This window comes from Halichondria panicea, chromosome 3 (assembly GCF_963675165.1).
Source record: "Halichondria panicea chromosome 3, odHalPani1.1, whole genome shotgun sequence".
Taxonomy (NCBI): domain Eukaryota; kingdom Metazoa; phylum Porifera; class Demospongiae; order Suberitida; family Halichondriidae; genus Halichondria; species Halichondria panicea.
Genome location: NC_087379.1, coordinates 401,472 through 416,749, shown reverse-complemented (window position 1 = coordinate 416,749; position 15,278 = coordinate 401,472). Strand labels below are relative to the sequence as shown.

General features: G+C 39.6%; 2 protein-coding genes across 2 annotated transcripts; both read right to left on the bottom strand.

Annotated features, from left to right (window-relative positions):
- Positions 1-2,019: 2,019 nt before the first annotated feature.
- On the bottom strand, positions 2,020-4,176 carry LOC135333437 (gamma-aminobutyric acid type B receptor subunit 1-like). Its single transcript, XM_064528410.1, has one exon. It carries the CDS (start codon positions 4,134-4,136, stop codon positions 2,028-2,030), a length of 2,109 nt encoding a protein of 702 aa, XP_064384480.1. The 5' UTR covers positions 4,137-4,176; the 3' UTR covers positions 2,020-2,027.
- A 6,320-nt stretch (positions 4,177-10,496) lies between these two features.
- Positions 10,497-12,944, bottom strand: LOC135333420 (gamma-aminobutyric acid type B receptor subunit 1-like). The gene has a single exon (XM_064528379.1). The coding sequence runs from the start codon at positions 12,853-12,855 to the stop codon at positions 10,582-10,584; it is 2,274 nt and encodes a 757-aa protein (XP_064384449.1). The 5' UTR covers positions 12,856-12,944; the 3' UTR covers positions 10,497-10,581.
- Between the last annotated feature and the right edge of the window lie 2,334 nt (positions 12,945-15,278).

Below are 15,278 nucleotides of genomic sequence, written 5' to 3'. Positions count from 1 at the left end.
CTCGTTCTAAGGCTTGAATGAAATTTTCGGGGTCAAAGGTCGCGTTCTGGCCTCGAGACCAGGCCGTATTTTAATCGGCCTGGGTTCGAGGCTAAGATACGACAGGAAGTGATGTCCAACACCAGAGGTCGGACATCACTTGAACTTTCACTAATTATGACCTTTTAATTAATGACATTCCAGGCCAAATTGCTTTGATATCAAGCATTCAAGAGCTTCCACAACTGAAGATGTGAGATGTGGAATGCTTCTTCAGAGATATGGTGGGCACATTTTACACTTCACACCGTCAAGTAAAATTGGAGGAAAGTTCTCCCAAACGAACAGATCCCTCGTTGCCATCAATTATTACTATTTTATCAAATGCCTTCATTTGATGTACATGCGAATATATACTACAATGTGCCAGTTGATCATCCTCCCTCACAAGTTACTGCAATATAACTAACCACAACTATTTATATATTGGACATTGATAATCATGAGCATTATATTCATGGCTAACAGCTATTAATACGTGTATAATTATGATGCATGTTATTGCTGCACTTGGTCGAATTTCAATAGAAATGTACAACAAAAGATGAACATGAGCGGTGAACAATGCTATTAGAACATGATTGTTTATAGTCGTGCGAGTGTTACAATTATAAATTACATCAACAATTAAATTAATGCAGTCATTGGAAAATCGATCAACGCAAAATTAGGTTAGGCGACAACAGTACTTAATTCAACATTAATTTGATGATCATACACCTTTCGTTGTTACGTTAGCAAAAAAAACCCTGGGCCCATACGGTATATACCAGTCACTGACATATTTGACCCACTTCAATGTTACAACAGTAATGTCATTCCTTATGAGGGCATCGTACACCGCATCCCGTGCTTCCTTCACTACGTATCCAAAGGAACCGTCTACAACACAATTGCATTTGGAGTCACAGGATTATCAGGTTCAACATGTACTTCTATACATATATAGGTACAGAGACACCTTTGTCAATAAGTACACTTGCTTTTCAGAGTACTTCTGGATATAGTTTTTCCTTATAACATCCGATCACCTTGAAAGGTATATGGTGTGTGACTGTTTCAGACTCTGCATCTGAATAGTCTGGGGTTCCGTTGGCCGAAAACAAACAGCAATTCCCCTTACTATTATTACCGTCTTGTCTTGTGGATGTAGCACCTGCCACTTCCAAATAACAAACACCTTGCCGTCTTTAATTCTCAATCCATCGACATTGACCAATGGCAAACTCAGGTGTGAATACTAATGAGGAAGAATGCTCGAGCTCATCAAAATCTTCATTTCTTGTCGTATTTTGAGCTGGTTTGGCAACAACAAGATCATTTTGGAGTTGAATGAGCGTCACATGCACATTAACTGTGTGAATGAGAATGGATTATTAAAACGTAAAACAGAGAATAAAACTAACTTGACAATGTGCGTTTAGCCATTTGCGACCACTTTCAGTAAGCATTGAGCTGCTCCCTCCCACAGTCAAACACAGGGAGAATGAGATTTTGGTCAGGCTTCTCAATAGCTGGCCTTTGTTGCATGTAGCATGCATGTACATGTACGGTCCACTTTATACGTATATACATTGTAAAAGGAGGCCTCAGGCTCTTCTGCTGTGGTACATGCATGGTCCCAGAGATTGCTGGATATAACTTCTTTTAATCATAGAAGAAGTTGTTTTGGTGACTCAGCAGTAATATCTATTGTGCTTCTGCTCAGAGGAGGAATGTGTTAATTCCTCCTCTGGCTTCTGCTAGTCTCATATTTCAGCCGCCCTCTAAAAGTTGGGCGGCTTAATCACAGGTCCATATCATAGAGGGCGACTGCTTTATGAGACAATGTTTCTGCACAGTTTCCAATTCTGTAGCTGAATCTGTCGACAACCAGTTTTGTGTTGGTGTCTGTGATGGTTACTGGACCTAATCCTATCAGCACATAATAGCCATACTAGCTAGATCCAGTCGTGTTCTACTGCTTGACAATAAAACACACAAAAAAATTAATAATTATGGCTTATAATAAACACAGCACTTGAATAATTGTTTGCTCTCTTTTTTGCTTTGAACACTTCTGCAATTGGTGGCAATAAGATAAACAGAATACATAATAAGAAGAAGCAATTCGCAAGAATACACATGACCACAACGTCTCCATGTATGTCTGCATTGGTGATCCACAAGATTAAAAACAGAGGAACGAGCACAGATCCAGCTAATATTATAAGATAACTGGCAAACTTAAATCGACTGGTTGTAAAATTTCGATTCAGTTTTATATTCTTAGTTAGGCAACTGAGCCCAAGCAATGTTGACACTTGAATAAACTTGTACACCCACATTAGCAACAACAACACGGGAGAGTTTTGGTAATTACACATTGCAGACATGATAACCTTTCCTTCAGTGCTAATACTACCAGTATTAGTGCGCGTGATGAAGGTTGGGGTCAGTGTAGTTCCCAGTATAGCGATAGTCAGGTCCACAGCAATCTGCACTGCAATGATGAGGCACAGTGCACTGTTCGATATGCAGCACCCTGGATTTCTGAAGTGTGTGAATATCCTATACAATCTCCATATGTGAGCAATGAGTGGTGCAAATATAAGAGTGATACCAATCGGGAACAACCAAAAATTGAAAATCAGACAGAGTTCAACTTTGCCCTTCAGCATGGCTACTGTTTTGTACGGCCATAGAAATACCATTAAAGCAGCCACAAGTACGTAGCAACCAATGAAAATGCAGTGACTCAGCTTGGGATTAGATGCTCGAATACTTGTATGCTTTCTGTAAACCACTGTTAGGATGTGAAGAGTAATGATAATGAATAACTGCACGACTGTTGCTAAGGTAAGCAATACGGCCACTTCAACTCGTACGCTTTCAAGTTGTGTTCCTTTTGAGGTATTGATAAGCTCTGAGTTGTTGATGAGTGTGAGGGATCCACCGGAAAAATATCCAATCAGTTTCACTGTTTCATTAGAAATTTGATTGATATCAACTCTTCGTTTATTGTAGCCTGTAGAACTATCAAAACTGATAAAGCCTGAGATACCTTTAAACGTTATCTCTGCAAGATTTGAAGTAACTAATGATGTTAAGTGCTGGTTACCACGTGTACTGTTGTCATGGAGAGGTAAACTTGAATTAAATGCAAATGCTAAGGCCCATATTGAATCGTATACAAGTGAAACGTGGCTAAAGTTGTTATTACGTGTTTTTCGAATCTCTTTTAAATCCTCATCATCACTACATACATCTGTATCTGTTTTGAAAGCTGTGTCAACATTGAAAGTTACAAATAGCAACTTGTCCAAAACATTACCAACAAAACACCCATCGGAGAGAAGCAACTGCTCATATTCCAACCCCATAACAATCCACTGGAATGCTGGGTACACCATTTTGTTCTTGACAGCTTCACGAAGTATTTCACACACTAGAGGTCCCCCAGCCAATATGATCACAACTCTGCTCCTCAGGGGATCCAATCGCACAAACCCTTCTCTCACTCTTTCAGAAGTAAGCCTATGTGTATCAAGTTGTTCAATGGCTTCCTGAAATGATTTGTTTTCATCTTCGTAAAGGAGTAAAGTACACCAGTTTTGTGTATCAACTAATGATGTGACACTATCAATTAGGTGAATTATTGAACCGAGTATTCCAAACGAGTTAGCATACATATCCCTGTTATGAAATGTCGATAACATAGATAGATGGATCTGTGGAATAGACATTTCTTGTCTATTGACAAGAGAGGAGAGAATTCGAACAGAATCTGAACAAAGTGGACCCACCATGCCTGCAATGAGGTCTCTAGGGTAGACAACATTCTGCACATAGCTAACAATAGCTCTATCAGTGAAGAGGCAACCAGAATCACCTTGTATCAGAGAGAGCTTGTATCCGGGTAGCAGATCATGTCTGTTGTTGATGTGGTTCACAGCGATCAGAGCAGCACGAGTCAACGTTGCCGTTTGTTGATCCCATCTTGTACTGTTCTCTTGCCAGTTTTGGAAGAAAGTGGCTATATACAATGGAGCCAGTAACACCGAGCCACACTGAAAAGCTAACACAAGGCATCCCAGCTCAAGATTAAGCAGCTGCATTACTTTTGTTGTACGTACACATTCTTCCCTAGTAAAACGCATGCGCAAAGTTGTCATTATTAATTTGTATAGGTAAAGATCATTAACTGGACTAGTAGTAAGTGAAGAGTAAAATTTAATGACCAGAGGTGGGCACGACTAGCCTCGAGACCAGGCCGTATTTTAATCGGCCTGGATTCGAGGCTGAGGTACGACAGGAAGTGATGTACATGTACAACACTTTACATTCCCTAAAAGTACTTAGCCTCGAATCCAAGTACACAGATGGCTAATTCTGAGGTGTTTTACATGTTTGTGGGGGTTCCTACAGTAACGAGATTCTAGAGAGTTGCTATGGATTTTATAATGCACTTAGTGGTCTATGCCCACAAGGTGCTTACACAAACCTAATGCAGAAAGAACAAACACAAAAGGTTCTTTCCAGTGCAGATATATAGTACTGCACACAGTAGCTTAATTAAAGTTTTTGTAGCTTCTCTGTGTTCTAAATGGCTGAACACAGTGACAAAAATAAATAGCTCGTCAACTGACCCTGATATGCTGATTCTTAGAGCCATGTCTCCAAGTTTTGTAGCATGATTTCATTCTGATCACAAGTATATACATGGAGTGAATGTAAATAATACAACAGTGTAAATAATACAACAGGAATAATTATAACAAAACTGGAACACATGTTTGTGTCTGATTATGATGATGCAATGAATAAGTGTGCATACAATAAAACACAATATAGTGATACAAAAATCATATGTAAAATCGACTAGAACCCTCCACCAGAACGCTTTCACTTTCAATTTCGATTTCGATTTCGAAATCAACTTCATTGGTCTTGATGAAGCGTGGAAACTTTTTATAGAACTCTTCACGCAGTTTTGGTATGAGGGGAGGCAGGCAAATCAGCGTTATGAACAGGAGCAGGACGCCATGGAAAGTGAGCATTAAAAATACAATAGGTCCGTGGGACAATGGAGGACCATGGCTTAGGAGCAAGTAGAAGAGTACAAATCCAACTACTAAGGTAAGACTGGAGAGATAAACCAGAACACGCAGCGTTTTAGTTCTGAATGACTGGTTCTGAATGTTTCTTGTCAGAAATGCCAGTACCAGAACAACAACGATCAACACTCCCCTGTATCCAAATACCAACCCATAAGACCAATACGAATTGTTCTTGCATGTCCGAACCATAAAATTTGTAATGTCTTGAGGAACGGTAACATTTTTCACGTCCAGTTGCTGTGGGTCGATGGCCATCCACAAAGTATATACCCAATAAAACATCAACACCAAGCAAGATGAATACAAAGGCCATGAGGTAGTGGTCAGCAATGAAGCGTCCTGGATTGAGATAGTGTGTGAAGATTCGATGCAGTCTCCATGTTCTAACAGCCACCGTTCCGAAAGCCAGCGTAAAGGAGATGGGAAGCAACCATGCCCAGGTTAAGTTGCAGAGAAAAACTGTAGTATAATCATCAAACAAGAGATAACTCCTGAACATGTAGAGGAATAGTGTGAATATAATGAGATAGCACCCAATAAAGTTTAGCAGACTGAGCTTGGGGCTCGAGGCTTTTACAGATTGAGAGAATCGATATTTTATCGTGAGCACATGGAGTGTTATTAATACCACCAGCTCTAGAACAGTCACAATGAAATGAGCCACAAACACACCGGGGCCAATATTGAAGTTTTTAGAAATTCCCCCTGTATGGCATCTAGGTCTTTGAAGACACCATCAAAGTAACCAATTTCCGTCACATTACCATCTTTTGCTTGAAACACAGATATTACTCGATTCAGAAATTCTGAGTCATTATTAAACTTTATCCTTCCTGACACCCCCTCAAAGTCTAGACCGTAGAATTCCTCGAGCACCAATTTTGATAACGAAGTGTTCCCATACCAAAACTGGGTGAGGTCCATATTAGGCTCTCTAATAGCGACTCTGTCCAAAACTACTGCCCATGCCCAGAGGGTGTCGTAGAAATAAGTGGTCCAAACAGAATACGTTATGTTGGCATTGTTCTGCATGTAAATTATGCTCTTGAAGTCTGTTCCGAAATAATGCATCGTATTCTTTGAAGGAGTGCTTGGAATATGTTGAAGGAGCTGAATTCGTTACTATGAAGAGTCGGTAATTTATAAACGAGACTCTATTGAGAGCAGTTTGTCGCATTTCTGTCTCGGAACAGTTATGGACTTGATTGTCGAACTCAAAGTTCACATTTTGAGCAATATCCTCGAATGTATTGCTGGTCACTATCCACTGGTAGGCTGGATACACGACCCCACGATGCAAAGCTAGACAGAGCACTTGCCGTGTGGTCCTCACTGGTGTGAAGAGTATGTTTATTCGAATGCCTTGTTGCATAATCTCCGACAATGGAATGTAAGTACTATCGTAAACTGGCGACAAATAACTACTTAACGTGGAGTTAGAAGATATGATGTCATGGAGACTTTGCGCTGTACTGGAGTAGAATTGTCGGAATTCGTTAAACAGTATTCCTATTCTATGCCAATTGTTCATGTCCATTAGTTTGATGGTTAAAGTCACAAATGCTTCTGCAGATCCAAAGGTACCAAGTGAGTTGGGAAAGTTGATTCTGTCAGACAATAATGGACTGCCAGCCCCATGAACAGTTACAAGAGATAAAGCCTCTCGATTGGTCAATGAAGAGACTGAAAGAGATGAGCTCGAGCAGCCTGGACCAATTATACCGATTGGCATCTTGGATACACCAGGATAGTATGTAGTGCTTCCTATTGCTTCGTAAGCTCTGTCCACATACTCACATCCACAGTCACCACCAATCAGTTCAATTTGATAGCCTGGTAGAACTGCAAATTGATTATTGATCTCTTCTTTAGCAATTTCCAGAGCCAGGGAAACTTGAGGTCCTTCACTCCAAGAGGGATCAAACAGTGGGTTGATATAAGGATAGGGCAGTAGTGTTAGGATGTACAGAGTTTGGTTCTTGCTTCCAGCTGCAGCCAGAGCGTTGCTAGCAAGCAGAATGCTAGCAACAAGCACTTGTACAATAGCCATTAATTAATGAAAGCACCGTCCGCAGGTGCTGATGCCTCGGTGGAGATGCCAAAACTACATAACATAAAGCTGAATTTTATACACAGTCATGATGAACATTTTTTAATTTGCATGCTGCATCTAGCCTCAATTCCAGACCGAGTTGTCAACTTCGTTCTATTAAAAAAAATCGGCCTGGCCTGGGACCAGTAAGGAATGTGCGTCTAAACCTGGGGCCTTTCCTTTTGCACGCGGATGTCGTACCTCCCTCTTGTGCAAACTCAAAGAGTGGGTAATAATCGACCATGATTGTTGTTAAAAACGATAGATGCCAAAGTTCAAGTCTAAAATGGCTGCCATCAGCAGAGCCTTGCAGCTCTCTTCTCACTCTTGCAGCTACCAATAGCCTACCAATAGCTAGTGTTCTAGTGCAGATCTAACTACTAGCAACACTTGATAAAACAAGTTTGGCTACGTACTCTTCCAAAAAGGCTGCAATGGCATTCCAAAGTAAGCAAAACTAGGCATAACTCGAGAACGAAGCATTATTTGCAAATCCACGAATTTAATTAAATCCAAGAAAACATGACTAGAAGCCTATAGAAACTCTTACTTGCACTTCATTGATCCTTGAGCAGCTGTAGCAGTCTACACACATACACAGACAGACAGACACGCACACACACACACAAGTGTACCTTTTTTTTTTTTTTTTTTTCATGTAATATCAGACAATACAAATGTACAAAAGCAACAGACCAAAAGATAAGAGGGGGGGGCATACAGATTAGCGGATACCATCCTCTGGAGGAGGTGCCTCACTTGCGCATGCGCACCGAGGCATAATGAGCTGTAATACACTTGCTTGTATTTAGCTTGTACAGACAATTGCAAGTTGGCTGTCCAGTTGAAGTGCAGTGTTGAATTGCACTGTAGTAATTAGCCCAATTAGGGTGACCACAGTGTTTTTGTTAGAGGAATTATTGGCTTGCAAATTTTGAATGTTGCTTGGATAGTTAGCTAGGATCATGGCCAATGCAATTTCAGATTTGTAAGGTGGAGGATTATATGGAGGCTTTACTTCAATCAAGAAGTGGAAAAGTACTTTTATGTCAGTGTGAAAACAGTTGAACGTATAACGTACTATGCTGTATAATCATATATACTGGGAACGTTTCTCCAACAAATTAAATCATCTGAAATTGCTTTGGGCATAATCTTAGCTAGCCTAGGCTCTCCTTTTTCTGTTCTTTGTCACAATAGTTCAAAATACGTGACGAATTGGAGGAACAAAAAAAGAAAGAAAGAAAAGAAAAAGAAAAAGAAGATCTCCTTTTTCTTTGTCTCTTCCTTCTTTCTTTTTCTCCATTCTTAATTCTTATTGAGGGCCCGCAAAGGAAGCTAATCCTAGCTAGCTATATCCAAGCAACATTCAAAATTTACAAGCTAGCTAATATCATCAGAGACTCAAACAAAAACACTGTGGTCACACTAATTGGGCTAATTACTACAGTGCAATTCAACACTACACTTCAACTGCATGGACAACCAACTTGCAATTCTCTGTAGATGTGATATGGTCAAATCCACAACTGTGTTTCCCTGCTACACATGTGTACGTGTGGCTGCCTTTACAGGCTAATTATAGTCAGACTATGAATATGCATTCACATGCACTGATTTAGAGCAAGGGGGTATTATGAGACCTCTAAATGTGTCTGACCCCAATTTTATGGTCAATAGGCTTTGCATGTAAGCAACAAAAAATTAGTGACAGTGCTTTGTTCGCAGCTAATGCTAGCATTTAGTGTTCAGAGTGGTTTGGGTATTATGAGACAGGGGGGGGGGGGCTATTACGTGACACCAATGCATTTAATTAATTTTAACGCTAATTGGCTGTTATAACATAATGTGGAACTTTCTGACATTAAAATATAGTGATTATTTTGCCTATAAAAACAGTTACTCCTGATACCTAGTGAATTTTACTACAAAACATTTGGCACCCACTTAAATTTGGACTTAAAATGTTTTTTCCAATTAAATTCTGTACTTAAACAAACTATTGTTGTATCTCTGTCAACACCGCCTCCAAATTTCTGTTGGAAAAAATACTAGAGTGGTAGTGCTATTACTATAATTAAATGCAGACAGAATATAGCTGAAGCACTTCTGTTTTAAACAGCTGTCTCATAATTGATTCCGTCTCATAATACCTTCTTCTACTCTATAGTTGGTCAGTTGTTAATTAATCTTCTAATTTTCTTAACCTCTAATTCCATGGAAACTTGCAGAGAACTAAAGACATCCTAGCTATCCTAGCTATTTAAAGCCAAAAGGCTGCAAACAATCATAGCCTTTCATACTAGTAGGAAATGATGCTAACAATACTTACTAGTAGGAGATGATGCTAACAATACTCAGTGACCCTAGAAAGTGAGTAGCATAGTCATACTCGAAGTAATATTAAAGCCAGAAACTAAGATTAGTCACAAAATTCTACTATATAGTTGCTGCTACACTTTCCTTGTTTCTTTGACTCCCGTCTTAATATAGCAGGTGTAGCAACGATAGTTTTAAACTACTACGACTCATAGACTAACAGGAGAGGTACTACAAGACAGATAAACGCAGTATTGTGAGACGGTATACTAAGTATGAGACAGTTTTTTTTTTAAGGAGTCCTTCAGCTGTTCACTTTCTACAATTAATTATTAATAGCACTGACCTCTCTAATATTTTTTCCAAAAGAAATTTGGTGCTGTATGCTTGTGTTGACAGAGATACCCCAATAGGTACAGAATTTAATTGGAGAAAACATTTTAATTGACCGCATACCTTAAGTCCATGGGTGTGAAATAATTTAAGTAAAATTCACTGGTATCTGTTACCACAAGAGTAACTGGAGAAGGACTGTATTTCAATACAAGATATACCAGACGTAGCCAATTAGTGTTTGCAATGGTGTCTCGATCTCATAATACCTCTTCTCTTGCACTCTACTGTAGGAATTGGAAGTTACAAAGAAAATTAGAAGATTAATTAACAATCGTGACCAACATTCTCTGATGGTAGATCTACTGCATGTGGACATTGGTGGATACACTAGTGTATCAGTCTCATATTATAAGTGTACCATAACTTTGGGATAATGCAGCAGCACGTTCTCTTGGAAGAAAGTGACCATGAAGCTATAAGTAACACAGAGCCGCACCGAAGAGCAAACACAGCTCAAGCAGCTGCATTACTTTTGTCTTCACCCGTCGAGTGAAACGCATGTGCAAAAGTGTCACAGTATAGCAGCAATGAAAATTTAAATACCCCCAAAAAGGTACAGCAAATAAACAAGTAATTAGCGTGCATACACAAAAAATACCACAAGAAATCATATAAAAAATCGACTAGAACCCTCCATCAGAACGCTTTCACTTTCGATTTCAAAATAAACTTCTTGGGTTTGATCAAGTGTGAATTTTTATAGAACTCTTCACGCAGCTTTGGTATGAGGGGAGGCAGGCAAATCAGCATTATGAACAGGAGCAGGACACCATGGAAAGTGAGATTTACAATTGCAAACGATGTATAGAGTATCGGAGAACCATAGAATATGAACAGATAATAGAGCACAAACCCGACCACCATAGTCAAACTGGAGAGATAAACCATGACACGCAGCGTTTTAGTTTTGAATGACTGGTTCTGAATGTTTCTAGTCAGAAATGCCAGCACCAGAACAATGACAATCAATACTCCCCTGTATCCAAACACCAACCCATATGACCAATATGGATTGTTACAGGAGCATAACCGAACGAAAACTTCAAAGTTTGCAACACCTCGATAAACGGTAACATTCTTCACGACTAGCTGCTGTGGGTCAATGGCCATCCACAAAGTACCCAATAAAACATCAACACCAAGCAAGATGAATACAAAGGCCACGAGGTAGTGTTCAGCAATAAAGCGTCCTGGATTGAGATAGTGTGTGAAGATTCGATGCAGTCTCCATGTTCTAACAGCCACTGTTCCGTATGCCAGTGTGAAGGAGATGGGAAGCAACCATGCCCAGGTTAAGTTGCAGAGAAAAAATGAGGTATAATCATCTAACAAGAGATAATTTCTAAAAATGTTGAGGAATAGTGTGAATATAATGAGATAGCACCCAATAAAGGTTATCTGACTGAGCTTGGGACTCGAAGCTTTTACAGATTCAGAAAATCGATATTTTATCGTGAGCACATGGAGTGTTGTTACTACCACCAGCTCTAGAACAATCACAATGAAAAGAGTCGCAAACACACCGGGGCCAATATTTAAGTTTTCATCTGGAAACTCTCCGTCTATAGATTCTAGGCCTTTAACTGTGAAGTTCACACCATCAAAGTAACCAACTTCTGTCACATTATCATATTTTACTTGAAACACAGATATAACTCGGTTTAGAAATCCTGAGTCATTGTTGAAATGTATCCTTCCTGACACCCCCTCAAAGTCTAGACGGTAGAATTCCTCGAGCACCATGTTTGATAATGAAGCGTTCCCATACCGAAACTGGGTGAGGTCAATATTAGGCTCTCTAATGGCGAGTCTGTCCAAAACTACCGCCCATGCCCAGAAGGTGTCGTAGAAATAAGTGGTCCAAACAGAATACGTTATGTTGGCATTGTTCTGTAAATTATGCTCTTGAAGTTTTTTCCGAAATAATGCATCGTATTCTTTGAAGGAGTGCTTGGAATAGGTTGAAGGAGCTGATTCGTTAATATGGGAGAGTCGGTAATTTATAAACAAGACTCTATTGAGAGCAGTTTGTCGCATTTCTGCGTCGGAACAATGATAGACTTGATTGTTGAACTCGAAGCTCACGTTTTGAGCAATATCCTCGAATGTATTGCTGGTCACGATCCACTGGTAGGCTGGATACACAATCCCATGATGGAAAGCTAGACAGAGCATTTGCCGTGTGGTCCTCACTGGTGTGAAGAGTATGTTTATTCGAATGCCTTGTTGCAAAATATCTGACAATGGAATGTAAGAGTTATCGTAAACTGGCGACAAATAACTACTCAACATGGAGTTAGAAGATATGATGTCATGGAGACTTTGCGCTGTACTGGAGTAGAATTGTCGGAATTCGTTGAACAGTATTCCTATTCTATGCCAATTGTTCATGTCCATTAGTTTAATGGTTAAAGTCACAAATGCTTCTGCAGATCCAAGCGTGCCAAGTGAGTTGGGAAAGTTGATTCTGTTTGACAATGATGGACTGCCACCGCCATGAACAGTTACAAGAGATAAAGCCTCTCGATTGGTTAATGAAGAGACTGAAAGAGATGAGCTCGAGCAGCCTGGACCAATTATACCGATTGGCATCTTGGATACACCAGGATAGTATGTAGTGCTTCCTATTGCTTTGTAAGCTCTGTTCACATACTCACATCCACAGTCACCACGAATCAGTTCAATTTGATAGCCTGGTAGAACTGCAAATTGATTATTGATCTCTTCTTTAGCAATTTCCAGAGCCAGGGAAACTTGAGGTCCTTCAACCCAAGAGGGATCAAACAGTGGGTTGATATAAGGATAGGGCAGTAGTGTTAGGATGTACAGAGTTTGGTTCTTGTTTCTAGCTGCAGCTAGAGCGTTGCTAGCAAGCAGAATGCTAGCAACCAGTACTTGTACAATAGCCATCAATTATGATCATGAGCTGTAACTAAATAATCATAGTCTACTTGAATGTAACATACAAAAGCTAAGGCCACTCCAAGTGACACTCTGGTTTCTGGTTGAAGTTTTTCTAATTGCATGCGGGCGGGCGGCTTTTCTCATTACGTCATTATCAATTTCACCTTATGAATCTCATTATTTTGCAAATGAATATCATTATCACACTATTTTGTACCCGCATGGACCATTCTGCGCATGCGTAGTAGAAATAATGAGATAGAAATAATGAGATAGAAATCCAATAGAAATCCAAGAATAAAATGGTGTGGCTACCTTACTCATCTAGATCTACTTAGCTAGCCAGTATAGATATAGCTCATCACAGTCATGGTCAAATAATAAATATGCATGCAATGCATGCACTGATTAGTGTGGAATGCATGACAGCAACAGTTTGTGACATTAGTGAGTCCCATATTAAAAGTGATTATGGCAGTATGGGATAATCAGAGCAACACGAGTCAACCTAGCCTCGATTCCAGGCCGCAAAGAGAAAGGCGGCCTGGTATACTTTGTATGCGCATGCGCGTACATTACCCCAAAAAAGGGGGTAATCCGTGTATTTGTGGATACTGTCAGTAAAATAAACCGTATACTATTTGTATTCTGAAGTTACAGTCCTTTACCATGAAGTACTGTGCAAAGATGACTGAGTTCTTACGCCCTTTATTGTATCAAGCCAAGTCTCTACTTAACGACACCCTACACTGTAAGGCTATATATGTTGTAGGAAAGGCATAATGTGTTCCTGTGGGTCCCCTGATGAGGCTGTGGTAATATGGACCAGACAAGTCTTCTGCTACTAAATCTTGCCTTTATGTTCGACAGGAAGCCATTGCTGAAGATAAAGAAGCTAATGATTACTCCTGAAAGCTTTTAATAAGCTTTAACTTGACACTCAGGAAGTTTAATATTCACTCAAGATCTACTGATGTATTAAAGAGTCAACCACTGAAGAGCTGGCGCTCTACTGTCTGGGAGGCCTTCTTGAACTGTCTCTTTGATAAACAGAGCTAGAAGAAGCAACACTGCTGCAGCATAATTATTCTAGTGTCTCTGAAAGCTGCCATTGTTGTCATACGTATTCTTCCTTTTTGTAACTTTATCCGTTTTTTTACAATTTGTGTGATGAAATTGTTGTCAATTATTTCGCGCATGCGCATACAAAGTATACCAGGCCGCCTTTCTCTTTGCGGCCTGGAATCGAGGCTAGAGTTCAACCATGCATGCCGTTTGTTGTCAGATCTTGTACTGTTGTACTGTTCTCTTGGAATTTGAAGAAAGTATCTATATATACAATGAAGCCAGTAACACTGAAGAGCTAACACAAGGCATCCCAGCTCAAGATTATAGATACTTTTGCTGCATCAGAGTGAATGCGCAATTGCAATTGTCACAATTATTGGTAAAGTTTATCACAACAGTAAATGAACAACAGTAAATGAATAAGCAATAAGCGTGCATGCATAAAAAAACACACACAAAAAAAAATCATATGTAAAATCGACTAGAACCCTCTGTCACAACGCTCTCAGTTTCGGTTTCGATTTCAAAATCAACTTTATGGGTCTTGATCAAGTATGGAAACTTTTTATAGAATTCTTCTCATGCAACTTTGGTATGAGAGGAGGCAGGCAAATCAGTGTTATGAACAGGAGCAGGACGCCATGGAAAGTGAGATTTAAAATTGCAAACAATGTAAAGGGTATTGGAGAACTATAGAATAGGAACAGATAGTAGAGCACACACCCGACCACCAAGGTAAGACTGGAGAGATAAACCAGAACACGCTTAGAACACCTTATGAAGTTTACCTTCCCTTTATGATATGCAAATAAAGACAAAATATAGAGTAATAATTGACACAACTTGCCAATTCGCAACCTTTAATATGTGTAGTACTTGCATTGTGAAGATATAGAACATAATAATGTTTCGTTTTTAACATAACAATCGTACATGAACATGCACATAATACAGTCTTTAAAATGAAATAATGTGTCACTGATCTTTACATGACTGTAACTTAGCATACAGTTTAGTAAACCGCTCAACAGTGCATTTACAAAGAAAATTCCTGCTTGTCAACGTAAATCCAAATAGCAAAATTGAGGTTTTAGGAACCGTATCAGTCCAAGTGACAGTTTTCCTCTTATTCTTTGGATCTCGGATTTTCCAGGGTTTCCAAGAAGATGTATATGATCCCTCCATCCATCCAACTTCAATATAATCTTCCTCAATTCGAGTGCATTCACCAATTACTGGCTCCTTAGTGTAGTTTTCACAATGAATGGCAACAAGATCTCTAGTTTTGACCAAAGATAGGTCAGCTTCAGGTTGGGCAGCTCTTCGTTTCCCTGTGTAGACCTGGAGGGAGCATGTAGGAA